Genomic DNA, 26,473 nt, shown 5'->3' on the forward strand with positions numbered 1-26,473 from the left:
GCTAACATTGTTTTGAACCATTTGAAAATAAGTTGTAGACATCATGACACTTAAACCTTACATTCATCAGTGTGCACCTCCCAAAAATATCCGAATAAGGATCTTCCTCTACATTGCCATAGTACCATTACCATACCTAAGAACATTAACAATTCCCTAATACCATCTAGCATTCTTGATCTTCTAACATTAAGAAGACCAAGTGGTAGTCTTGTAGAATTTCTACATCTGGATTTTCAAATTATTATAATTGTTTTCTCTTAATGCTGTTCAAACTGTTCCTGTATCCCCTTTATTTCCTATAAACCTGGCAGGATCTCACATTCCAGTTTGCCTAGGAATGTCCTCTCTGTTTACACCTGCGGTCCTGCTATAATTGTTGGCTGAGTCTTCTTTCACTCCCAGAGATGCCCTACTTTGGATGATTCATTATATGTTCACTCTGTATAAGCTGGAAGTTAGATTTAAAAGTTGATTAAATTGACATATTTCATAGATGAGATGTACTTCATTTTGCATCAGGAAGCAATATGGACAATGCTGAATTTGATCACGTGAGTACCAGTCAGCTGTCAACTCTGTAAAGGTCAGCTTTGCAATCAGCCAGCAGCCTCGGGCATGGGACTTTGATACCTTGTGATGTCATAAGGATATGATGCTCCCCAACAACATTTTACCTACTGGTTTTAGCATTAATTGATGATTCTTGCCTAAACAAATTCTTCATTTGGGGTTGCAAAATGGTAGTTTTCTAATTCTATCATTCATTCTACATTTATTAGCTAGTATTCTGTGAAAATTGAGGATTTTTAATTTCTCCTAAAAACATCAGAAAATTGCTTTATTCTTTAATTTCCAACTGGTTTAATTTTTTAAATTTTCAATTAAAAAGTTGATGGAATAGTGACCTTCAGTGTTGGCAAATGACTTTGGTTTTGGGTTACGTTTTTATGGACTGGTGGATTTTTATTTGTTCCATGTTTTAAAATAAATTACAGTCATTTTTTATAAATGCTCAAATTGTCCCCAAATTGTCTACTGGACCCTCTTTCGAGGATCTGCTCCTATGTGCCTCTTTCAAAGATCTGCACCACATTAGCTGGGCATAGTGGTGTGTGCCTGTGGTGCCAGCTACTCAGCTACTGAGGTGGGAGGATTGCTTGAGCCCAGGAGATTGAGATTGAGGCTGCAGTGAGTCATGATGGCGCCACTGCACTCCAGCCAGAGTGACAAGTGAGAACTTGTCTTAAAATAAAAAAAGAAAAAAAAAAGAAAAAAAAAATTCCAGGGAATCTATCTAATCCCTATCACTTCTCCACTATTTCCAGCTCCTTTTCCCTCCCATGAGTGATTACTTTTATGGCACAAGGTAGTCCAGGTTCACCTTCTATTTTCCCTGAAGTCAACCCTTTCTTCAAGGAGAACCTGGTTCCTTTTAGTGGAGAATCCTTTTCTTACTATATTTGTAATTGAACATATTTGATGTATGTAAAATTTGGACCGTCATTACTTCTAGGACTTTTCAGTGTCTAGTGCTAGAAAAATCATAAGTTCAGATTGACATTTTCCATTAAATTTGAAATTACCACTTTTTTTCTTCTTTAATTTTATATTTTTACTTTTTTCTCCTATACCAAAAATCTTCATTCCTACTAATTTTTCATACCATATATAAAATTTCACTTCAAACAGCAAAACTCAGTTTTACCACTAAAAATAAAAATACTGAGTAAAGTTCAAGATTTCTTTGCAGTTATTTTTATTCTTAGAATAAGTCTCACAGAGAATGCTCACAGGACTGTGTTCAAGAGTCACTTGAAATAATTCTCTCCTCTGTGATATGTTACCATCTAAATTCATTTTTGTCTTTAAGATTTGCCTTTTTTTTTTGCCTTAATTTTTTTTTTTTTTTAGTTTATGTCAACCGGTTACCTAGTTTAAAAGACAAAACTTAATAAAAAGATAGATTCAGGCAGGGCACGGTGGCTCATGCCTGTAATCACACCTTTGGGAGGCCAAGGCGGGCAGATCACTTGAGCCCAGGAATTTGAGACCAGCCTGGGCAGCATGGTGAGACTCAATCTCTACAAAAATCACAAACTAGTAGCTGGGCATGGTGGTGTCTGCCTGTGGTCCCAGCTACTCCGGCACTGAGGTAGGAAGATCGCTTGAACCCAGGAGGTTGAGGCTGCAGTGAGCCTGATGCACTCCAGCCAGAGTGAGAAATGAGACTCTGTCTCAAAAAAAAAAAAAAAAAAAGATAGATCCAGATAGATCCAGAGAATCTATCTAATCCCTATCACGTCCCCACTATTTCCAGCTCCCTTCTGCCTCCCATGAGTGACTACTTTCATTAGCTTCTGATTTACCCTTCTGGTGTTTATTGTTGCAATAACAAGTGCCTGTGTATGTGTGTGTGTGAATACACAAAATGTATTCAACCAGTCTCCCATTGCTAGACATTTAGGTGTTTCTGATCTTTTGCTCTTGCCAATAAAACTGCAATAAATGTGTGCAGATGTTGCATATGTTGCTGTATCTTCAGGATAGGTTCTTAGAATTGAGGTTGCTTTGGTTATAAGGTAAATTCAAGTAATTTTATTAGGTATTGCTGATGTAGGACAGACAAGCCCAAAATTGTGGCTTAGCTCCAGAGGGTCCTTGGCTTTGTCCAGGAAAGAATTCAAGGGCCAGCAATAGTGTTAAACAGCAACTTCTACTGAAGCGGCAGCCTACAGCAGCAGCAGAAGTACTGCTCCTTGCAGAGCAGGACTACTTATAGACGGTGTGCACAGAGTAGCAGCTGACAGGCAGAGCTACACTCATATTTATACCCACTTTTAATTAGATGTAAATTAAGGGGTAGTTTATGCAGAAATTTCTAGGAAAAGGGTGGTAACTTCCAGGTTGTCAGGTCATTGCCACAGAAAAGGGTGGTAACTTCTGGGTGTTGCCATGGCAATGGTAAACTGACATGGCACACTGGTGGGTGTGTCTTATGGGGAGGTGCTTCCAGCCTGACTTGTTTTAGTCCTCAATTTGGTCTGGTGTCCAAGCCCCACCTCCTACTTCATTGCCAAATCCCCTCCTAGGGGAGTATAACAGTTTGCAAGCAAAGGGTGTCTTTTCCTCACAGCCTTAACAACAGCATCATCAGACTTTTAGATTTTTGCTTATCTGAAATATTTCTTCAGCATGATTATAATAATCTTTCTCTTAATAGGAGTGTGGTTAAGCATACTTTTCATCCATTTAAAGGCCTCCTGCCTTTCATGTTCATGGTTTTGCCCACTTTTTGTCTAGTCGGTTTTTTTTTTAATCTCAAATTTTAGGATCTCTACCTATTAAGGAGATATTAGCCTTTGGTTCTGTGATATATGATGCAACTCTTGACTCCCAATTTATCTTTTATCTTTTGATACTGCTTATGGTGTTTTTTGCTATGAAAAAATTTTTATGTTTCTCCGGTTAAATTTATTAAGATTTTAAATCATAGATAAGGTTATAAAGAAATTTAACTGTGTTTTCTTCAGGTATATTATGGCTTCATGTTTTACATTTAGATTTTTGATCCATTGGGAGTTCAGTTCACTCTTGCAAGTGATTTGAGGTATGAATCTAAGTTTTGTACTTTTCCCAATGGCTGTGCAATTGTACTGTTTATTGAAAAGCCTATTTTTCTCCATTAGATATGCCACATTCATAATATACTTAATTTGCTTATAATCTTCTATTTATCTACATATTTTCTCATTACTTCCATTGGTCATGCAGCAATACCATGCTGTTTTTATTAGAGAGGCTTCATACTGTACTTTAATGTCTAGGAAGGCTAGTCCCTTCCCATTCCTTGATTTTGTTTTTCAAGGGTTTCTGGGCTATTCTTGCTTGTTTATTTTTATACAGAAACATTAGAACCAAGTTGTCTAGATCTGGCTTGGGAGGAGGGAGAGGATCCTCTTGGTATTTTTATTGGGATCACGTTAAATTTACATATTGAACTGGAAATAAGGGAAATCTTTATGATATCTTTATGATGGGATTGGGATCACAAATATATATTGAATTGGAGACAATGGAATCTTTAAGAACATAAAATATTTGCTCAAGCCTGCCCTGCTTTTGTTTGGGGACCCTTTGAATCCAGATGGACTGCCTAAGTAGAAAGACTGGGAGACTAGTCAAGCTTCATCAAATAAAAGGTAACAGAAAATGATAATCAACAGCCACAGCATTTGCTACTGAGGACATAGGGCAGATAGAGTGTATTAGTCCATTTTTACACTGCTGATAAAGACATACCTGAGACTGGGAAGAAAAGGAGGTTTAATTTAACTTATAATTCCACATGGCTGGGGACGTCTCATAATAACGGCAGAGGGCGAAAGGCACTTCCTACATGGCAGCAGCAAGAGAGAATGAGGAAGAAGCAAAAGTGGAAACCCCTGATAAACCCATCACATCTAATGAGACTTATTCCCTACCGCAAGAATAGCATGAGAAAGACTAGCTCCCATGATTCAGTTACTTTCCCCGGGTCTCACCCACAACACGTGGGAATTGTGAGAGATATAATTCAAGTTGAGATTTTGGTGGAGACACAGACAAACCATATCATAGACCCTCACCTCTTGGAGGCCATGAGTGTTATCTCAGCTTTCCTCATCTCTGATACACCCATTCCTTGGACCGAAAACTGTCTCTCCACCCTTGCCTGCTCTTTGGCTCCATAATGGCCCTGACTGATGGAAATTACCTGGACTCCTGATTTCGTAAGGCCTTGTGTATCTGCTTCTTCACTTCTGGGTGGTGGTTCTGACTAGCGGCTGGGTCATGTGACTGATGAGGAGAAAAGAGTGTTTGATGACCCATCTGACTAAAGGGATGGTCACCTGCTGGGAATTAGTGAGGAATAAGATGGACCATCGAGGAGACTCAGTCACAGTGAGGCACGAATGACATTGGTACTTGGTTCTAGAAGAAAGGAAATTCCTCTGAGGTCCTTAAGAAGGATCAGTAGCTGGAGGCATGGGGATGAGATTGGGGGTGGATCTCACTACCGAGAAGTAGCAAGAGGCTGATCAATGAACCAAGTGGGGGCCTGGGCTATAGTGAGAGCAGAGTCAATGTGGAAATATTTCCAAGGAGAATCTTGTTGGCAGATTGGCTCTGAGGACAGAAGGCAAGGGAGGAGGTAAAGATGACACACAGGCCAGGAGTTGTCCATCCCAATATTAGGCTATTGTAATGTTCTTGCCAATAGAGGCTGGGCTGGATGCAGTGAGTAAACGGTGTTTTTATCTGAGCCATTCTCCTAATAAAACAGATGCTCACTCCATGCCAATCTGATGTATGGAATGTTGAGTTTACTGAACAGATAAAATAGGGAACCAGTTTGTCTCACAGAAAGTAAAGCCTTGAGCCTAAAAGGGCCTTTGCCCATTTGCTCAAGTCTCAGATGTCTTCTCTTCTTCCTTCTTTCTCCCTTCCTACCCCTTGTCTCCACAAAAAAGAAGAACAGAAAAACCACTGCCAGCATCTGCCACACTTCCTTGTCTGTCTTTGCCTTTCCCTAGTCTCTTCTGCTGTTTTCCTCCACTGGTTTACCCAGGCTCCTTAGCTTCCTCCCAACCTTTTTCCCTCTGGCTCTTCACTGGCACTGGCTGAGAAAACCAGGCATGGGCCTGACCATCCGCAAGCTCCTGCCACTTTGACCCGCATGTGTGAGAAAGCTGCTGGGTCTGTGGTTGCTGCAGGATGCATCCCTGTCCCAACCCTGAGAAAGGAGGCCAGCACAAGAAAGGAAAGGAGGGTGAATGGTTTGGGGGCTAAAGGCCCTAGCTCAGATGTCAAGAAGATGGGCGGCCTTGAGTAAGTTTTGTCACCCTTCTGAGGATCAGACTTCACATCATAAAACGGGAATGACCATAGTACCCTTTGCCTCCATGGAGTTGTTGTGAAGCTGAGCCTCTTGGAAACAGGTTATAGTTCTGCACAGAACCAGACTGCATAGCACCAACATCACACCTTGCCAACTTCCTGTGGCAGTTTGCCTAAACAGGCCTTGGCAAGGGAAAAGCCATCAGTGCATGGGTAGCAGAGAAGATAGTGAACTGTGCCTGACTTTCCAGTCCCAGTGAGGACTTGGACTCCCTCCAAGGCACTGTAAACTCCACAGCCACTGAGCCCTTCTTTGGGAAGCAGTCTAGTAAAGAGAATTCAAGACTTCTCTTCTAAAAACTCTGAGAATGTTTCCGCTGGCACTAACTAGTTTCTGTGCACATTGGCAATGTCCACATTCCAAGTCAGATGGATCCCCAGCCCCTCTTTGAATCCCTTGCTCTAGAGGTAAGAAGTTGAGGTGAGGGAGACTAAAAGACTTGCCCAAGGTCATGGTTAAGTTGGTGCCTGATGCCAAGGCAGGGCTGTCTGCTGAATCACAGAAAATCTCTCTTGCAGTGGCAGAGTCTATGATTAGTAGCTTAGACTATGGAAACAGATTGGGGTTTGAATCCCAGCTTTTCCGTTGATGAGTGGTGCAACTTTAGACCAGTTTACTTAGCCTCTCTCAGAATCAATTTTTTCACATGTAAAATGAATGTCATCATAGTAAAGGAAACACAGAAAGCATTCAATAAACATGGTGTTGTAGTTGTCATCCACAGATGCAAGGCAAAGAGCCCAAGAAAAACCAGGGCTGGTTGGGTCTCAACCCCAAGAAGCAGTACAATCCGACTTCTTGTTCTCAAGTCTCATCATCTCACGGAGATGGTGGATCACCACCATCTGACTTAGGTTTAGGCATGCTATCTTGACTTTGCCCCATAGTTCTAGACCAGATATTTTTTCTTTTTCTTTTTTTTTTTTTGTTGTTGTTATTACAACACAAGTTCAAAGATAGATCAGATCTTCTAAAATTTGTGTTAAGTATATAATACCTACAATATGTATAAGATATAAAGAATAACAATAAAATGAACATTTATACCCACCATTCAACTTAAGAAATATACTACAATTGCTTGGAAGCCCTGCATGTCCCTTTGCTCCAATCCTGCTCCCTGGTGACTTATTCATTTTTCATTCCCTTGCTTGGTTTTACCATAGATGTACTTATCCTAAATAACATATTACTTAGTTTTACATGTCTTTAACCTTAATATAAATGGGATCATACACTTCTTTAGCTTGCCTTTATTGCTCAAATTATTTTTGTTATTTATCCATACTGATGCAATTGGAGTTCACTCATTTTCACTGTTGAATAGTACTCCATTATGAAAAGATGTCACAATTAATTTATTTGTTCTCCAGTTGATGGACAATTGGATTATTTCCAGGGCCATTTTTTTCCCTTATTAGAAATGGTGGCTGGGCACAGTGGCTAGGCTGGATGCGGTGGCTCATGCCTATAATCCCAGCACTTTGGGAGGCTGAGGCGGGTGGATCACCTGAGGTCAGGAGTTCGAGACCAGCCTGACCAATATGGTGAAACCCCGTTTCTACTAAAAATACAAAACTTAGCCAGACATGGTGGCATGCAACTCTATTCCCAGCTACTAGGGGGGCTGAGACAGGAGAATTGCTTGAACCTGGGAGGCGGAGGTTGCAGTAAGCCAAGATTACACCATTGCACTCCAGCCTGGGCAACAGAGCGAGACTCTGTCTAAAAAAAAAAAAAAAGAAGAAGAAGGAGAAGAAAAGAAAAGAAATGGTGCTTCAGTGAAAATTCTAGCACATGCCTTTGATATACACAGTTAGGAGTGCTCTGCAACATCTGTGGTCCATGCTGGGTCATAGGTATGTATGCCATCAAATTTATTGGAAAATACCAAACTGTTTTCAAAGTGATTGCACCTTATACTTTTAGCAACAGTGTATAGGCACTCCAAATTTTCTTTAAGGTTGGGATTGTCAATTTCTCATCTGTGAATCTAGTGATTCATTAATTTCCATGTCCACTGCGCTATGTAGACCTACCTTGAAGGCTTATCATAGTATATTGTTCTGTGTGTGCTGTGGAACCACATTGTGTGGTCTCATTCCTTTCATAAGTTACCAACTAAGACTTGGTATCATCAGTTTCCATCTTTGCATTAACCTTTTTGGTAATCCAGTTATGGGGGCCTGTCATTTGTATTTTGACTTTCATTTATGGTGCATTTGTCACATAAAAGTTTAAATTTATATATATCTAGATTTATCACTGTTTTTCCTTTTTGTGTTTTGCTTAAAAAGGTTTTCCCCAGCCGGGCGTGGTGGCTCACACCTGTAATCCTAGCACTTTGGGAGGCCGAGGCAGGCGGATCATGAGGTGAGGAGATCGAGACCATCCTGGCTAACACGGTGAAACCCTGTCTCTACTAAAAAATACAAAAAATTAGCTGGGCGTGGTGGTGGGTGCCTGTAGTCCCAGCTACTCAGGAAGCTGAGGCAGGAGAATGGTGTGAACTCGGGAGCCGGAGCTTGCAGTGAGCCAAGATCGTGCCACTGCACTCCAGCCTGGGCCGTCTCAAAAAAAAAAAAAAAAAAAAAAAAAGGTTTTCCGCACTTCAAAATTAGAGTCAAATAATTTAAAATTTTCATTTAGTCATGGAGCAACTTAGAAGCCAAAGCAGTTGTGGCAGGCCTGGAACATTAGGCTGTCACACTGTACTTCACATGAGGCAAAATGTCCAGTCTGGAAACGCAGTCTCTCATTTTCATCATGTTAGACTAAATACAGTAAAAAGAAGAAAGACAAGTGGCTGTAAAAAGAAAAAGCAGAAGTGTAACCTTTGCCTCTGGTCTTTTTCTCTGGGGAAATATGAAGTTGTCAGCCAGGTGTTGAGCAAAGTTGTTGGTGGAGAGAAAAGTCAAGTGACTTATGGGGTGCATTTTACAATAATTCAGAAAGAACGAGCTGACTATTATCATCTCATTCAGTGAAGCCTGAATTTCCTGATCTTTGATGACACTGTGTGTGCTTTTACCATCCTAGTCTACTTGTTTCTTTCAGTTAGGAACTATGGGAGAGGAAGAGGAGGCAGGGTCTAGAGCTCCTTCAGGATGCACTGCAAGAAAATTGAGCAGCCAGATTGGGGAAAAATGAATGATGGCAGGAGACAAGCACTTGCATTTTTCTCATGCAACATTGTCTGCTCTCTTGCTGGCCTGGCCAAGTCAGTGTCCTGGCCAAGCAGAAGGGCCCCACCCTTCAACAGCTCTGAAGATTCTGCTCCTAAACATCTGGTCAAACCAGAAATTCATAGGCAGTGATGAATGTGAATAATCAAGGTTACCTGGAGAAAGACAGAACATCCATTTGTGCAAAGAAGAGGCACAGGAGGGAAGAAATCCATCCACGGTTTCCACCTCTACCATTGCCGCTGTTCCTTCTCCCCCTCTGTCTCCTCCTCCTCCGCTTCTTCCTCCTCCTCCTCCTCTTCCTCCACCTCCTTCTCCTCTTCTGTCTTCTCCTCTTTCCCCACTGTCTTCAGCCAGATCTTAGGTCTGCAACAGGAGAGGTAACTGAGAGCTCTTTACTTCGTCCCGCTGTGTATTCTGACCCAGGAGAAGACTGGTTCCCTTGATAAATGTTGGAAATGTGTACTTTATTCCACAAGCATGAGCAGGGCATTCTCGATGGCTGCAGAAAAGTGTGTCCAGGTACAAAAGGTCCCTTCCCTTCCATTTTCTTCCTCCCTGAGCCTAGACTGCGGGCTGCTCTTTAAACAACAGATAAATCAGCATTTTTCAGATTAGGCAGAAGGAAATATAAAGTCTTCCAGGAGGGAAGTAGAGTTCTCTGAATAGGTTCAGCCCCTACAGGTATGGCTCCCTCCTCCCAGCCTCACCCCACCTGTCCGAGCTCGAGATGGCCTCGTGTCTGGCATGTCACTGGGTGTGATGAGCAAGTGGTGGACAGGACAGGAAGAGGCAAATGCAAGGAGGGGAATGGCATTCTGCTTTTAGGACTTCAGAATGGCCTGATGTAGGAACTGCATTGTTGTGAAACTGTTAGATTTTTTCTCATCTGACTTTTGGGTACATCCTGGTTTGTTTGAAAGCAACTGGCTATCGGCAAGGTAACTCCTGACTCTATCAGGCAATAAGGAGGCTGCATATCTTACAATGGAGTTCATCTCCCCTTTCCTGAGTCATCCATCCCTACCCCCAGATGAACAGAGAATTGCCCATCCCATTTTAAGTAGAGCTCCAGAAAAAGAGAGACTCTAATTCTCTGAGTAAACTGTTACCACCATGCCACTGCCAACCTGATATTTATTTTTAAACGTATTGCCCGCACCAGGGGGTAGGAAAAAGCACAAAAATGCCATTTTTATGTAATGGTTCTGTAAGTAGAAAAAGCTTATCCATGACTTTATGCAAATAAGCAGAAAGTCTCCAAGAGAGGTTCAGATGGACTTGATTACTCTGCTTTTCCTTAAGCCCAGGAAGTTCCCAGTTATAGCACGCACCTGCTGGAAACAGACTATATGAGTTTGGGACAAACAGGAAGTAGTGACCAGCCAGAAACTTGTCCTAACCTGGTTACAAATCTGATTGTAAAAGAAAGCAGCTGGAAAGAAATTTGCACGCCCAATAGGTTTCATTATTAAAGTTTACACAAAGTGGAGTAATCACCAAGCTGGCTGACTATCCAGATCACATGATTATGTAGAAACATGAAACTTGATTATGTGCTCAGGCAAGTTTTACTTCTCCCTAGAGCAGGGGTGTTTGCCAGCAGCCTGCACTCTCAGAAATCAGACTTGAGTGGCCGGAACCCTTAAGACCAGAGGCTTACCATGCTGCTCCCTAGGAGGGCCAGGAACTGCTGACGTGACCACTGGACAGTTATTCGTGTCTCTTACAATTACCAAAGAGAATGGACAAGCTTAATAAAATAACCGTCCCCGCCAGTCAGAAGTTGAGGTAAGATTTTCCCCCACCCAATACTTACCCTTCTTCACCCCTTTTTTTTTCCCCCAATGCTCTTATGGCATCTCAGAAATACTGAAATCCTGGCATGCTTTGCTAGTTTCCAGTGAGTGGCACTTACTATAGGGAAGTGGACTGAGCTTTTGGGAAAAGCATTGGGTGGCACTTGCTATAGGGGAGTGGACTGAGTTCTTAAAGGAATGTGTAGGAACAAGAGAGACTTGCTTTAGCTGCCTCTTACAATAAAGTGTAAAGCTCTGGAAAGACAATAAAACAAATGCCAAGGGCTTAGATTCTACTGAAGGTCAACTTTTAGAATCTGAATGCAACCAACTTTTCTAAGGAAGGGTTTCTCTAAACTGAGTCCTCACCCATTTTATTGCAGGTTACTATTTAATTTTAAGGATAGCTGTAATCATTTGTTATTCATTGTTTTATTGTCTCATTTATTTTGTGGGTGTATATTACAAGTGTGTTTGGGGGGATTAGATCTGTCTTTCCAACGCCCTCATGTCAATGTAACAATGATCTATAACAAGCCTCTCAAAAAGAATAAACCAGAAGCGGCCCCATGGGCGTGAGTCAAGGAGCTATGGAAAAGACAACTTCCCCAAATTTTGCTTTTGAAGGTCTTCTTTTTGTCTCATTGTAATAGCATCATGGCTTTCAGAGACTGGAACTTTTAAAGTTCAGGGAGTGTTTTTTTTTTCACATTTTTAACAGTTTTTTTAAATTATACTTTTAAGTTCTGGGGTACGCGTACAGAAGGTGCAGGTTTGTTACATAGGTATACATGTCCCATGGTGGTTTGCTGCACCCATCAACCCGTCATCTACATTAGGTATTTCTCCTAATGCTCTCCCTCCCCTAGCTCCCCACCCTGACAGGCCCCGGTGCTTGATGTTCCCCTCCGTTCAGGGAGTGTTTTCGATTCTGACTACATATTGGAAATTAGCCAAATGTTCAGGGGGTGATGTGACACGTGTAGCAGACAAGTAATCACAGATAACAAGGAGCCAGAGAATTGAAGCTTTTGAGACAATATTTAAGAGAAAGTCTGGAATTGGCAGAGGGACAGCCCTTCACAGTAGAATACAGGTCTTATGCGTAGGAGGTGCTTGGTAAAAGGTAATGTGAAATGCACCAATGGTCTGGGATCAGTAGGCAACATCAGCTGCGTTCAACCATTTCAAGAACATTCTGTTGAGTGCTGCTGTGTGATCAGCACTGACGGGACAAGAAGGCACCTCATTCTTGCCCTTGGTCTCAAATAGCTACACCCTCATGAGGGGCGGGGGTGATACAATGGAAGCTGTAAGTGACTGAAGAAATATAAGAAGAGACTTAGAGTAGCGGGAGGAGGTTTCATAGAGAAGATACCTTTAAGGGGTAGGCTTTGAGAGGTGGGTAAAATTATAAAATACCAGAGAATTGGAGGAAACATGTTATGTGCTGGGAGGGAGGAAATACAGAGGCTGTCACTCAAAGCTTAACACAAGTATGGTCCATTTGTGGGACGGTGAGGAGAGTTTTCTGTCCAGCGGAAACTAAAGAGTAGGGAATGTGGAACCTGAAGGTCCTGGTATGATGGGACACATAGGGTGGGTCCAGGTTGCAATGGATGGTGAGTGCCCTAACCAAAGGAAGTTGGAGAACAGGTTATGTTGTTAGCGATGTCATGACAGTAGGCTTAAAAGAGCCTGGTAGGATGCATTGGAGTGGGAGGGACACTGGAGGCAGGGATCTGGTGGGAGGGAGGAGTGCTTAAGTAACTCAAGCATCCAGGGTTGTAGGCCTGGACTTGGGACATGGCAGTGAGAGGGAAGAGGGAACAGGGAAAGGGAGGGCAGAAAGACATGGCAAAGAAACTAACTAGGCACACTCCTCTGAAAGAACAGGAGGACTCCAAATGTTTTTTTTTTTTTTTCAGACATATTCCATAATGTAGAACTATACAGAAACGTATTCTCTTTCAGGGAATCTAGATGGGAATTTAAGTAAAGGTGCTAGAACTTAAACTCATTTTATGATTCCTCCCTTTGGGACAAAGTCCAGCTTGATCACAGAGCAGCTGATGGGCAATATACAACCATAGATTATGGGATAGAAGACCAAAATTATACCATGGATAATCATACACTACACTCATCTGCTTACATAAAAGTAACTGTTTTTCCACTTGATTACTCAGTTGTCTTTATAGAATCATCCTGTCGTGGTAAAATGTACTGTTGACGTGGAACTTTTCAAAGAAATGAAATTGTAAACTCAATGGGCTCAAAGCACCATCTTAACTCTTTTCCATAATCAGATAGATGGGATGGTGAGGAGTCAATAGATGAAATACTTGCCTCCTGTGGTTTGTGTCCTCTGTCCTGACTGGTTGACATCAATTCTGAAGGTTGATTAACCATGTAATTATTTGGCACCAGATGACCACAAAAGTGGACAGTTATGTTTATACTCTTAGGCTTAGGTGATAATTTGCTCAAATTCTTAGCCACAAAAATAGAAAGACGGTGAGTGTCTAACCAGAGGACTGAAAAGAATGACCTTGATCCAGGGAGTATATTCCCAGGACTGACAAGAGAGTGGAGCAGAAGGAATTACTAAGAGGAGAGGGGAAGCAGAGTCGTTCAAGGAAAGGAGGGCATGCAGGATTGGAAGGAGACAAGGAATTCTCAAAATGAAGAAGAAAGGGAATGTTCTGGATGAACCCAGTTGGGGACAGGTCATCACCTTGAGAGTTTCTGCTGTATAAGAATAGAGATAGGTGAGATGGCTAAGTTGCTTGTGACCACAGAGAGGTGTGAGCACAGATTCTCATGTTTTTGCTCCCACCGAGGCCTGCTAAAGTAGGCTTCTCTGTTAGTAGGAGTCCATAGACACTTAGGGTCTTTTTGTTGATTCTTAGCCATGATTTTCCCTTAATTGTATAAGGTAAAGATATCATCAGAAACCCAGCTAGACCTGGGTTCTCAATCGTTCCACAGTAAACATTCCTATGATCGTAAAAATTTCACCTTTCTAGGGGAATATTTCAAAATTTACAATCCTGAATCACTTTGCAAGTATCCCTTTTCAAATTAGTAAAACTAACTTGAAAATGACATGTTTAGTTTTTAATAACCTCCCAATTGACTCATCATCTGTGCTTGTGTATTTTTCTTTGTAGCATAAACAAACACATACCTCCTCATTTTTACAACTAGAAAAGGTCTTTGACACAAGTTTGGTCAAATTGGGTCTCCCCAGTTATCTTACTGATTAAAGAATATGGCATTTTTCCATTAGAAAAATCAAGATTTGTGTGATTTTAGGCAAGACTGCCTAATCTCCTTGGTTTCCTCAACTGTAAGATAAAGATAATAATAACAGTACCAATGTCATAGGGCTATTGTAAGGTTTAAATAAATTTTTCTGTGAAGCAACTGGCACATAGTGATTATAGGATTTTTAAAATAGTAGCTATTAATATCATTACTGTTGTTATTCTAATTCTATAGTTGTGTAATTGATTTTCTGAAGATAAACAGGGGCTTTCCATTGATCCCCGATAAGTTTCATGTTGGTTCCATTTCTTCTTTCTGGCTATTTTGACTATTTTGTCTATTGATTCTGACATCTGTGACACTTGGCTTTGCACGGACTGCAGATGTGACAAACATTCCTTCTCTGCCTTCATCTAAGTGACTGATAATATTAAGCATGACAGAGCCCTGCCGTGGGTGTCTGGGTCTTCCTGGTAGGGGTCTCACTGAGACCTTATCTAATGGATTCTGAGACATGCCTTCTCTTCTCAGGGCTTGGAGTTTTCAACTGGAGTTTTTAGTTCCTTGATTTTTCTGGTTCAGTTCTTCAGAAACAAATTCACCTTCTTTTCACCTTTCCACAACTAGCTGCCTCTCAGATCCTCCCTGTTTGGTCGATGGTATCCTCGTCAGCCCTCACACTGACTCACCCTTCCCTCTCCACCTCAGCTGACACCCACTCACGTACCACACCCTGCAGGTTTTCTTTATGGCTCTTCCATATATGCCTTTTCTTTCCTTTTCTTCCACAACATCCCGGATAGGTTCTTAGCTCCCCCATGTCCCCTATGTTTGTTTGGTTCAAACTACAAAATGAGAACATTTCCCAAAGCCCCTCTCAGCTCTGATGCTGTGATCCTTTAAGCACAGAGACCATGTTTGACGTATGTTACATTCTCGAAGGCTACCATTTTGTCTCAGGACTCTCAGGAAATATTTCTTGATATATTTAGAAGGACCATGCCATTGGGGCCCAACAGGGCTGATTGTAATGGCCAGTTACTAGCTGAAGCCATTCAGTTTCTCTACACCTCAGTTTTCCCAGCTGCCAAACAAAACTAGAGATGCCTTCCTCACAGGCTTGTGTGAAGACCAAATGAGACAACATGGACTGAAGTTCCCAGAGCAGTATTTGCCCCTTAGTCAGTATACCAAGTCAATAAAAAGCAAACACAACCACCAGTACCTCAACCCACCCATGCTGAGTGGCATTTGCTGTCTCTCTTGCTCTTCATATTTGTGGTTCCAACTCCTTTTAACTGGGGTGGCAAAGTTCAGAGGAGCTGCAGGCAGGAGGCGCAGCATCTAGTGGTGGAGATTAGATCCACTTCCTGGACAGTCTGGTTTCCCATCCCCTCACACTGCCTATCTGCATCCCATTGGATGAGAAGCCACTTAACTGGGCCATCTTGCACCACACCAATGGCTGGACTACCCAGAGCAGCCGAGAAGGGTTCTTTCTCCCTGTGCGCAAGCCACATGGGAGCCACGTTATCAGAAACTGGATTAGTGCGAGTGGACTTCAGAGTCATCAGCCAAGAAAATGCAAGGCAACCTCCTCACCCACTCTGGGCATGGCTGTGCTAGGAAAACCCTAAACCAGAGTCCACATGTCCGAAGAACCTCTCTCTCTCTTCTGGACCCAGTGATTGCGTACCATGGCTGAAAAACACCCTCCTCTTCACACAACATGTTTCCAAATGGACTATGATACAATCGATTCGGTTTCCAAGGACCAAATCACAGTTATTTTCCAGCCCTGCCTCCTAGATTACTGGATTGAAAAGAACTGGACTAGTGCCAAACTCTTCAGGCACATATTTACAGACGATCTCTTGCTTTCTCCCTACAGGTGATTTAACCCCATCTGTTCTTGGGAGAATTTATCAGCTTGGTTCATTTTCAAAGAAGGTCTTACATGAGCAAGAAAAAAGGGAGAGAAAAATTAAAGGATAGCTTATTCTAGGGAAATTAAAACACTTGGCTTTCTTTGGCTTCTTAATAGATTCCACGGAAGCATCCTTCCCCAGCCTCCCGCAAGACATAGCTGGATCATTTTGATCAATGGTTCTCCATCAGGGACAATTTTGTCCCCTAGGGAGCATCTGGTTGTCACAACTGGGGAGTGTTACACTAGTAGTTAGTCCCCAAGGATACTGCTAAATATCCTACATTGTATAGGGCAGTCTCCACAACAAAGAATCATCTGGCCCAAAATGTCTATATTGCCACGTTGAGAAACCCTGATTCAGACTAAGTGGAATGTTCTCTTCAGAACAATAAGCAAATATTCATTTCTATTTGCTTATAGTGATAATATGTATTTAAAGTTCAGCATAGGCAATACATATCTTTGCCATTGTTGTGGTCTTTGCTCAGATCACACTGGGTTTCCTGTCTGGGATGATTTGGATGAGGGATTGCCTAGAGGAGGGGCAATAAATCCTTAGGCCTGCCTTTCAATTTGATGTTCCTTTTAAAAAGTTGTGTCAAACAAAACTAGATCCCATGAATTATATGCACCATTGAGGTATAAGTTGCTCTCTCCTGGGTAGAAAAGTGAGAGCAGGAAAAGATTTCCAGACATAAGGTCATCTTGGAATAAATAGTCTGTTTCCACTTCTTCAAGTAGGCTGAGCAAATCTTGAGTGGAAATTCTTAATGTTGAGGTAAAAAGCATATTATGTGATAATAAGCCATTAAGAAGTTCAAGGGCTTGTGAGTCTGATCCAATGGCCAAATTCTGGCTGGGTGTAGTGAGTCGTGCCTGCAACCCCAGCACTTTGGGAGGCTGAGGCAGGAGGATTGCTTGGAGCCAGAAGTTCAAGACCAGCCAGGTCAACATAACGAGACACCCATCTCTACAAAAATAAATAAATAAATAAATTAGTCTGGTGTGGTGGCATGCATCTGTAGTCCTGTCTACTTAGGAGGCTGAAATGGGAGGATCACCCAGGAGGTCGAGGCTGCAATGAGCCAAGATCATGCCACTGCACTCCAGCCTGGTGAAAGAATGAGACCATGTCTCAAAAATAATAATAATAATAATATAATAATAATAATAATAATAATAATAATAATGCCGAATTCTGGACAGAGGTGCACACACTGTGCTTGTCCTAGAGCAGAATATGTTGCCTGAGGACATTGGATAAAAGACAAAGCAGCTGGTGGAGGAGAGATGAAATGCGTTTGCTTGTCCATCCTTTAATCTTCTTGGTTATATGTGAAAATTCTGTGGCAGTATCCAAGAGGCATGTATTTGGAATAATTCTTCCATGAGCTGGGAGAGTTTCTGGAGCAGGACTCACCCTGTCTTGTCTGGTCTCCCTGTGGCCAGTGTGTATATATTTTTTTGAAACCGATGGGTAGGTTTTAAGGGTTCAATCTTTTTCATTAAAGACTTTTTTCCAGCTCTATTAAGCATTTCTATGTCTCCCCTGCCCCCCTCCAAAATAACTCTTTAAATTGGTTTTGATTGTATCTGGATCTCAGGAAACGCTTTGTGTGATTGTTCTGCATATTAGGAATGATGAGAGGAGGTCTATGTGAAGGACCCAGGGTCCTGTGCTCAGAAGAGCCTGTGCTGTCTGTTGTAATGTCAGATGCTCAAGGCTTTCGGGTAATCCTGCCTCCAGGCTTGCAGGGCTGTGGTGCTCTTGACCACTGTAGACACAGCCTCACTAAGGAGGCCTTTTAAGTCCACCTAACCAAGACTCCGTCTCTGCAGAATGGAGGTCAGAGAGGTACTGCTACTGCCTCCCACTGGACACCCTGTGTCTCTGGATTGGTGATTACATTCCATCAGGTCCTCCTTAAATCTCACAGATTTGGGACCATTCTGCTTCTTGAGGGTGACCTTGCTTCTCTGTGTTTGCTCTGTCAGATGTTGAGGTTTAAGCGCTCAAAGGCAGCCTTAGTTTTTTCATTCCAATTTTGTGCTGGGCTTCCTAGGCCCCTGGGAACCATGCACATTATTAAGAATTAAGAGTATGATTCACCTGTTGCTCCAGAAATGGGCCTCAGCTGCTGATGGGGTGGAATTCCAGCTCCTACCCAAGTCCCTGCTCCAGATCAAGGGAGCAGAGAACCCTGAAGTGTGATGCTGGCTGCCGTCCTCTAGGTCCCACATGACCTCAGCGTTCCCCAGCACAGCTGTAGGGAAGCAGCTTTTGTGTTGGGCTGACACTGGACACTGGGGTTGGCTGCTGCGGCGGGAACCCTCTCTCAGGAGGTTGCTCCTCTTCACTGTGTGTTGAGCCTCCTCATTACTGGTGTATTTGTCTCCATCTAGCAATGAGCAAGAAAGTCTGACTTCACCTCTTTCCTCCCTGTGCTTTGTTCCACAGCTGAGGGCTATCTGCTGCCTCATAAAGAGCCCTCCCCACAAGCCCCTCCTCCTCCTTATTTCACCACCTTTTCCTACCTGTCCTGCCTTCACCTCCCTTCTGAAAGGGAGTCCACCGGAAGCTACACCTGCAGCCTTATTTTTTAACCTGATGTTTTCACAACACTTTTGCAGCACTATGGTCTAGGCCTCCAAACAGACCATTTCCCTCAGCCCAGCATGGCTATTTCAGTGCTTATTTCAAAAGCAAGACAAAGAAGCCAGCTTAAGGGACATGTGGTGACTGCTTGCTGAGCCACACTTCTCTGTTGACCCGTTTCCTAAGGAAGGCTCTCATTACCCCAGGAGCATCCCTGTCTCCCATGCTGGCTGGGGGCCCCAGACCTACTCCAGATTCCCTTCCTTCATACATTGTAGGGAACACGCAGCACAGGTCCCTAGCTTCCTGGGCATGTGGCCATACAGTCGCACAGGGTCCTGTGCTCAGAGCTTGTGCCTGGTTTAATGCTCTGCTGTTGCAGTCCTGAAATTCTTAACAATTTCAACCAAGGGGCCCTGCATTTTCATTTTACATTGGGCCCCAGAAATTATGCAGCCAGTGCTGGTCGGGAGTTCCATGAGGACTCGGGCCTTGCCTGCTTCTACAATGTGCAGAGACACAGGCTTCCATGGAGAAGCACAGAGATTCGCCTTGCGAGGACTGAAAGGACACCTCTCCAGCTCCTTTATTCCACAGGTGAGAAAGCTGAGGCCCAGAGAGGCCAGGTCACCTGTTCAAGCTCTAGAACGACCCCTCCATGTCTGCCTGTGTAATTTACTGGCCAATGTAACATTCAGGCTTTGTCTGTGTTCTTTACTTTTCATAGACGTCTGTTTTAAAATTTAAAAAGCAGTCACTTAACTAGTCAGAAAGCCTTCTGAGGATTCCTGCTGTCAGTATTTCAGGCAATTGTGTGTTCCAGGCCCAAACTTGAATTCCACACTGACTCAGGCGTGTCTGGTATCCTACTGCTATATATTTTGCAAAGAATGCTCCCACAATTGTTCACGTAATCTGAGAGTGAGTTATAATTATGAAGAGCAGAGCCGGTCTTATATAAAGACCAAGCACACAGCACCAACGTGGTATTTTAAGAGGTGCCCCTGGAAGGTGATTTTGTCTTACTGAAAAGAAAGAATCAGGCAGACGTGGATTTGAACATTTGCTCTGCACTTACCAGCTCATGGTCTTTGAGAAGATCACTTAATCCCTTTTAGCCTCAGGTTTTTCATCTGAATAATGGGAATAATAATATCTCAATAATATATAACATAAAGCAGGGGTATTAGAACGGTACCTCTGTATACTGGAGAGTAAGAGCTCAATGAATGCCCCCTTCCTCTTGGTCTGTGCTTCCCTGGTGCCCTGGATTGTGTTGTTAGAGAGGCATCTACGTGGGATACGGCAGTGTCTCAATGTTCTGGTTCAAAATTAAACATCATTAAGTGTAATAGGTTCAGGCACTGAGTCATCTGTCACTAGCACCCACGCAGGACTCATTTATCTGATAACCAACTCAGACCAAGGGGGCAGAGAGCTCTCCTACCCACTCACAGAGGTGGTTCAATCAACAGTCTAGCTGGATAAATGGAACACTGTTCAAGAACATGGTGATAAGAAGGAGGGAAAGGCCAGAGGTGGGAGACCACACCTAAGTAAACGGGAGTTCCCCAGAGGGAGGTTATGACCAAGGGCGCTTGGAGTAGAAGACAAGAAAGTCTGAGCTCATACCTAGAGTGAAATGACCCCCAGCCCCATTCCATTTTTTACCCCTTCATTTTACAACCTAACTTGGTTCAAAGTATAAAAAGCTTCAGTATGAAAAATAATTTTTAAGCATAAAAAGTGTATTAATATCCCTACTCAATATTGAACATACCAGGAAGGAAAGAGTATTTCATTTTAGTGCAAATAACTATGAGAATCACATACAAACATGAGAACTATAATTTCAAGAAAGAAAATGGCAAATGTAATACAAAATCATGGAAAAAAATGAACTCTCTACATATATATGATTGTTTTGGCTTTTAGATGATCTTTACAGCCTGTTCAGGGTCAAAGTTCTCTTTTTTACCATGGCAGGACTTCTGATTTCACATCATCTTCATACTCGAAGATCATCACAGTTGCCAAACCAATCTTAGATGATTGGGCTTAATATACCCGATGCTACCTATCAGGGTAAATTCTGTTTACAACCTCGTAGCATGATGAAAACAAAAGCTATTCATGAAAATACCTCAAAAGTAAATTATTTTGAAAATCTGCTTTAAAATTGCTAATGACTGCTTCATGGGTCTGGGGTTTTATTTAGGGGTGATGAAAATATTCTGGAACTAGGTAGTGGTGGTGATTGCACAATATTGTGAATTTACTAAATGCCACTGAGTTGTACAGTTTAAAATGGGTGAAATGGTGAATTTTACATTATGTATGCTTTACCACAATTTAAAAATTGATAATTAAACAATTTCCTATATTTACCATAAATGAGTGTATTTTGGGGACCCATGATTATATATTTTTTTGACCCACTAGATATTGTTGGCCGGGCACAGTAGCTCATACCTGTAATCCCAGTACTTTGGGAGGCCAACGTGGACAAAGCCCTTGAGCTCAGGAGTTTGAGACCAGTCTGGGCAACACGGCGAAACCCCGTCTCTACAAAAAATACAAAAAATTAGCTGGGCATGATGGCACATGCCTGTAGTTCCAGCTACTCAGGAGGCTGAGGTGGGAGGATCACTTGAGCCAGGGAGGTTGAGGCTTTAGTGAGCCGAGATAATGCCACTATACTCCAGCCTGGATGACAGAGTGAGACCCTGTCTCAAAAAAAAAAAAAAAAAAAAAGATATTGTTTCCAAGTTTTTATTTAAATGTATTATTGACAAACATTTGTAGATGCTTTTAATGAATTACAATGCTTCCTTTCACCCCTACCCCATACATACAAGACATTCCCAATATCTTTGTTTTCTCAGAGCCAAGAAGAATTTAACTGGGTCAAACTTTTTCAATAGATAAGAAATGCCATCCCTCAAAATCACTCTTTACTTCCTGAAAATATCTTTGCTTTTACCTGCAGAAATGGATGTCAGGACAAGTAGATGACAATACTATATATATCATGCCATGTAGATATAGCCAAAGTTCCTTTTTCCCCCATTAAGTTAATTTTTAAAAGAACATATTCAAATTCTTAAGACACTTTTATTTTCTGGAATTATGTAGAATTGCATTTTCAGAAACATGACTAGAACTACTTATCAGTAGCTTGGTTTTACAAACCTGTTGGCAGCTGGTTCGATTTAAGAGACATCAGTTTCGCATTTTTATGCTGGTAGAGGACAGACAGTGAACACAGGCACAGTGCAGCTGTCAGCCCCTCATCAGAACAATGAGCACATCAGAGTCAGACACAGTGAAGGGACTCAATGACATAACCTCTTAGCGTTCTTCCAAACCTAAGAGTCTGTGTCATCTATGAACACGGGAGTCTCCCTTAACTTTTTTGGTTTTTGCAATCTGCTCTTATGAGGAAGTTTCCCTTTATCCAAGACCTCTGCCAGGTGGGTGGTGGCAGCAGGGTCCAGCAAGCATTCCAATGTGCTAAAGGAAAGGAAGGTGTTGTATCCCTGGAGGCCCCAAGGACTACTGGCCCCTGAAGTCAGAGAGGGGAAGGGCCATGCCAATTTCAGCTGTCAAATCAAGTGACAAAGCTTCTAAGAACTTCTTAAGGCAGGTATAGCATCATTTCCTTGCCATCTCATCAGTCCCAGGGTGGTGTGCCTGACGCCTAACTGCCTCTGATAGCGTAAATCCTACCAGGGTTTTTGAAGGACACAGGGTATTAGTGGAATCATCCCTACTCCTGCTTGTGCCAAGTCAGCCCAATTTCTGACTGCTTATAACCAAGCTCAGCCGTTCAGACATGCCAAAGATTACCACAAAATATCTGCAGATCTCAGTAGGGAAAAAAAAGAAACAAGAAAAAAAAAAAGGTAGGGTGTGAACTGCTTGGAGAAACTTACAAATTACTTTATACGGTTAATAAGTGGATAGTAAGAAACAGCCCTGGCAGCAAGATGCTCGTGTGTAAGGGAACACAGCCCCTCCACTCCAGGGCCCTCAGGGGGCCTTTCTGCCTCGGGTGTTGAGAAAGGATGCATGGATTATGGTGGTGTCCTTCCAGCTGCTCTGTTCAGCCACCCTACTTCTGAGCACATTCCAGACCCTAGAGGGCCGCTACCGCTTTCCCTCCTGACTCCCACATGCCCTACCCCCTCTCCTTCCCATTTCCCCTGCCATCTGTCCCTTCTTCTTTTTACTCTCCCTCTTCCTCCCGAAGTCTGAAACAGGCGCTTAAGAGCCAACGCTCCCCTCTAGAAAAACGTCTAACCTGGGGGACCAATAGCAAGGCAGGGTTGGGGGCACATGTGTCACAGTAAAGATTACTGGGCTGGTAGAGGGAATGAATGCTGTCTCCAGGGACAGAGAGGAAGGTATCCAGAGAGGTACGTAGGTGCTGAAGCCAGTCACCTGCCCTGGTGAGGGGCCAAGTTGAAACAAGTTAGCCTGTATCATCCAGAGTGGGTTGAGAGCATGGGCTCTGGAGTCAGACCTGATTTTGAATTCCAGCTCTATCATTTATTTGCTGTAGGATCTGGGCAAATTATTTAACCTCTCTGAGTTAAATTTTCTCATCTATAAAAACAGGGATAACTACAACTATGTGAATATGTTAATGCTATTGAACTGGACACTTAAAAATGGTTAAGATGGTAAATTTTTTGTTATGTGTTTTTTATCACAATATAAACATGGGGATAATAGGACCTCCCTCACAGGGTAGTTGTGAGGGTTAATGAGATAATGCTCACAAAGTACCTATTACATAGTTAATGCTCAATAAATGCTGGCTTTTGCCGTTATTGATTTTCCAAGTCTGATCACTGGCATGCATGATGCTTCTTTCAACAATGGCTTACTGGGCTTGTACTATAATCACAGCTCTGAACTATGGCATAAGAAGGTGGGGGATATCTCTGGCCATGGAGGTACCCCCCACCTTCTCTAGCAGGGGGCTCAAGCCTTGTGTGGAAGGGGAAGGAACCGGTATGACTAAAAGAGTTGGAGGAGTCCTCAACTAAATTAACCTCAGGGCAATCACAAAATTTCCCTGGAATTTAATTTCCTCCCTTGGTATAAGAGGAGGTTGACCCAGGATATTCCCAAAGTCTCTCTCACTTCCAAATTGCTGTGACTACCTTAATTACAGGCAGAATTCAGAGTCAGCTGTATAGTCTGAGACACTCATGATCTCTGATCTCGTTGGGCTTCAGTATCTGCATCTGTGAAATGGAGGAGAAGGCCGCTAACTCGACCTTGAGGGGTTTGTTCATATTATCACACCATGGAAGGGGCTGCCAAAGCTGTCAAAACTCTGCCAGCTCCACCATGAGCTCACTCACCAGAAGGAAGCAGCCTCTAGTGCTGAATTTGCAAATCTAAATATAATTCTTGTTATTTCATAGCAAGGCCAGGCTGGAGGAAGTGAGCATTAGGAAGCCGGTGCCAGAAATGGACAAGGCTTTAGAAAGAGTGGAGGGGGAGAAGTTGTCATAGGAGTCCTGCTGCATGCAAATAACAGGATAGTCACTAAAAAGTATCATGCTGCTTCAAAACGGTGGGTTGGTGGCCAAAGACTTCAGCTTTAAGACAGAAGTGACCTGACAGGAGGATGTTTTGTGTGAATCAGAGAATTCTCCAGTCTGCCTATATCTGTCCTCTGGCTTCACATAGGCCAGAAGGTTTCTGTCATGTGATAAGGTGGTAAAAGGGGCCGCTTTCCTGCATTACAAGAGGGTCGGTTTGTGTTCAAGTTAGCTCTGTCGTCTGCATGTGCCATGCCCAGTGTGCACACACTGAATATTTGTGGAATAAAACAAAACGAGTCATGTATAAAACAGCAAATCATGATATTAAATTTTAAGGGGTAACCCTCATTAATAAATTGATACAAATAGTATTTAATATAATATTTTAAAAATCAAAATGAATGCCCAAAAATCCATGATGAAGAAACTACTGGAATTTTAAAGGAAGACAGAATCAGTCCTGCTGATTTATTTTGTCTCAGGCCCCAGTATGGTCAACATGGCACTTTGTCTCAGTAATGTCCTCTTTGAGAGTTGTTGGTCCTTTCACACAGCTGAGGCCCACAGGGCACTCCTAGCGTTATTCCATTGCCTTTGGTACCACGCTGTCATGAGCTTGAGGCTTGGGCCTGGCAGAGTTGCCTCCATACTGGTGTCCCAGCCACCACTGTCCCAGGCCGAGGTCCTCCTCCATTCTTCCACCCTCATCATGACACACCCCGAGGAAAGGTCTCCAAGGGCTTCCAGCAGGAAGCCTGTAACCCCCCATCTCCTTGGCCTAACACGTCCCTTGACTATCTGTCTCTGCTCCCATCTTTGTCTTATAAACATCCGCTCAACACCTACTTTCCTGACACTCTCAGCTGCTCACTGGACCTGAAACATCTCAGACAGTTTCACCTCTGAGCCTTTGCACTTGCTGTTCCTGGTACCTGGCTGCTGTTCCTCACCCTTTTGATGTGACTGGAAATGTGAGATGAAGAGTCAAAGAGAAAGAGAAAGGGTTAAAGAACATTCAGAAGTTTCAAGCCTGAAGATCCAAGGATGCCAGCTTATAAACTCCATTTTCTTCCTCTTCTTTTTTTTTTTTTTTTTTTTTTTTTTTGAGATGGAGTCTCACGGTGTTGCCCAGGGTGGAGTGCAGTGGCGCAATCTTGTCTCACTGCAACCTCTGCATCCCGGGTTCAAGTGATTCTCAGGCCTCAGCCTCCCAAGTAGCTGGGATTACAGGCACACGCCACCACTCCCAGCCGATTTTTCTATTTTTAGTAGAGCAAGGGTTTCACCATGTTGGCCAGGCTGGTCTTGAACTCCTGACCTCAAGTGATCCACCCTCCTTGGCTTCCCAAAGTGCTGGAATTACAGGCATAAGCCACCATGCCCGGCCCTTTTTTCTTTTTCTTATTGTCAGTTTTCGATTTTCTATCATACAGCTGTTTTAAAATTTAGTAACAAAAATAAAATATACTATATTAGTAGCATCTTAAAAAGAAACCCAGAGTCAATTATATTAAACACGTAAAAAAGGAGGAAGTCAACTAGAGAATCAGCAGACCTAATGAGGAACATTAATTTTTTTATTTTTAAATTAAATGCATTTAAATGTATTTAAATTTTAAGTTTAAAAAAGTGTTTTTAAAAATCCATTCATAGTAAAAAGTATTCACGGATGCATTTTTGTTTCTATATAGGCCAAGGAAAACATTACAGAAATTTCTACTCCAAATTGATTTTAGAAACATATAAATTGGAGATACCAGGTCAATTGTACCAGCACAGATGTTCTAAGGATACCCAGGTATATGTGGATAAAGCAAAGGGCTGAGCCAGCAGCCCCCAGGGGTTCTTGCAGTACTTGAACTCCTGACCTCAAGTGATCCACCCTCCTCAGCCTCCCAAAGTGCTGGGATTACAGGCATGAACCACCACGCCCGGCCCTTTTCCTTTTTCTTATTGGCAGTTTTCAATTTTCTATCATCGAGCTGTTTTAAAATTTAGTAACAAAAATAAAATTTCTATATGAGCATGGAGCTCAGGGTGAGACTGAGTGACTCTGAGCCATGACAAAAAGCTCAGGCTTGATTCAGTAGACGCCGGGGAGCTGCTGCACTCTTGAGGAGGGAGTGATCTGTTGAAATCCAGGTTTTAGAAACATTCGCTGAAAGAGGCCCTAACAAGCCCTCACAGCATG

The 26,473-nt window shown here is 42.6% G+C and overlaps 1 protein-coding gene across 5 annotated transcripts in view; it reads left to right on the plus strand.

Annotated features, from left to right (window-relative positions):
- Positions 1-10,423: 10,423 nt before the first annotated feature.
- BLNK (B cell linker) overlaps positions 10,424-26,473 on the plus strand; it is an 80,189-nt gene continuing 64,139 nt past the window's right edge. The window contains exon 1 of one of the 5 annotated variants that reach the window (XM_055254004.2): positions 10,424-10,917. In XM_055254004.2, the coding sequence (XP_055109979.1) occupies positions 10,871-10,917 (47 nt within the window). In that variant the 5' untranslated portion in view covers positions 10,424-10,870. The remainder of the gene's footprint in view (positions 10,918-26,473) is intronic. The other 4 variants (XM_055254016.2, XM_063629344.1, XM_055254012.2 and 1 more) reach the window with 4 other exon arrangements.

The sequence above is a fragment of the Symphalangus syndactylus genome, chromosome 2 (genome assembly GCF_028878055.3).
Source record: "Symphalangus syndactylus isolate Jambi chromosome 2, NHGRI_mSymSyn1-v2.1_pri, whole genome shotgun sequence".
Lineage (NCBI taxonomy): Eukaryota > Metazoa > Chordata > Mammalia > Primates > Hylobatidae > Symphalangus > Symphalangus syndactylus.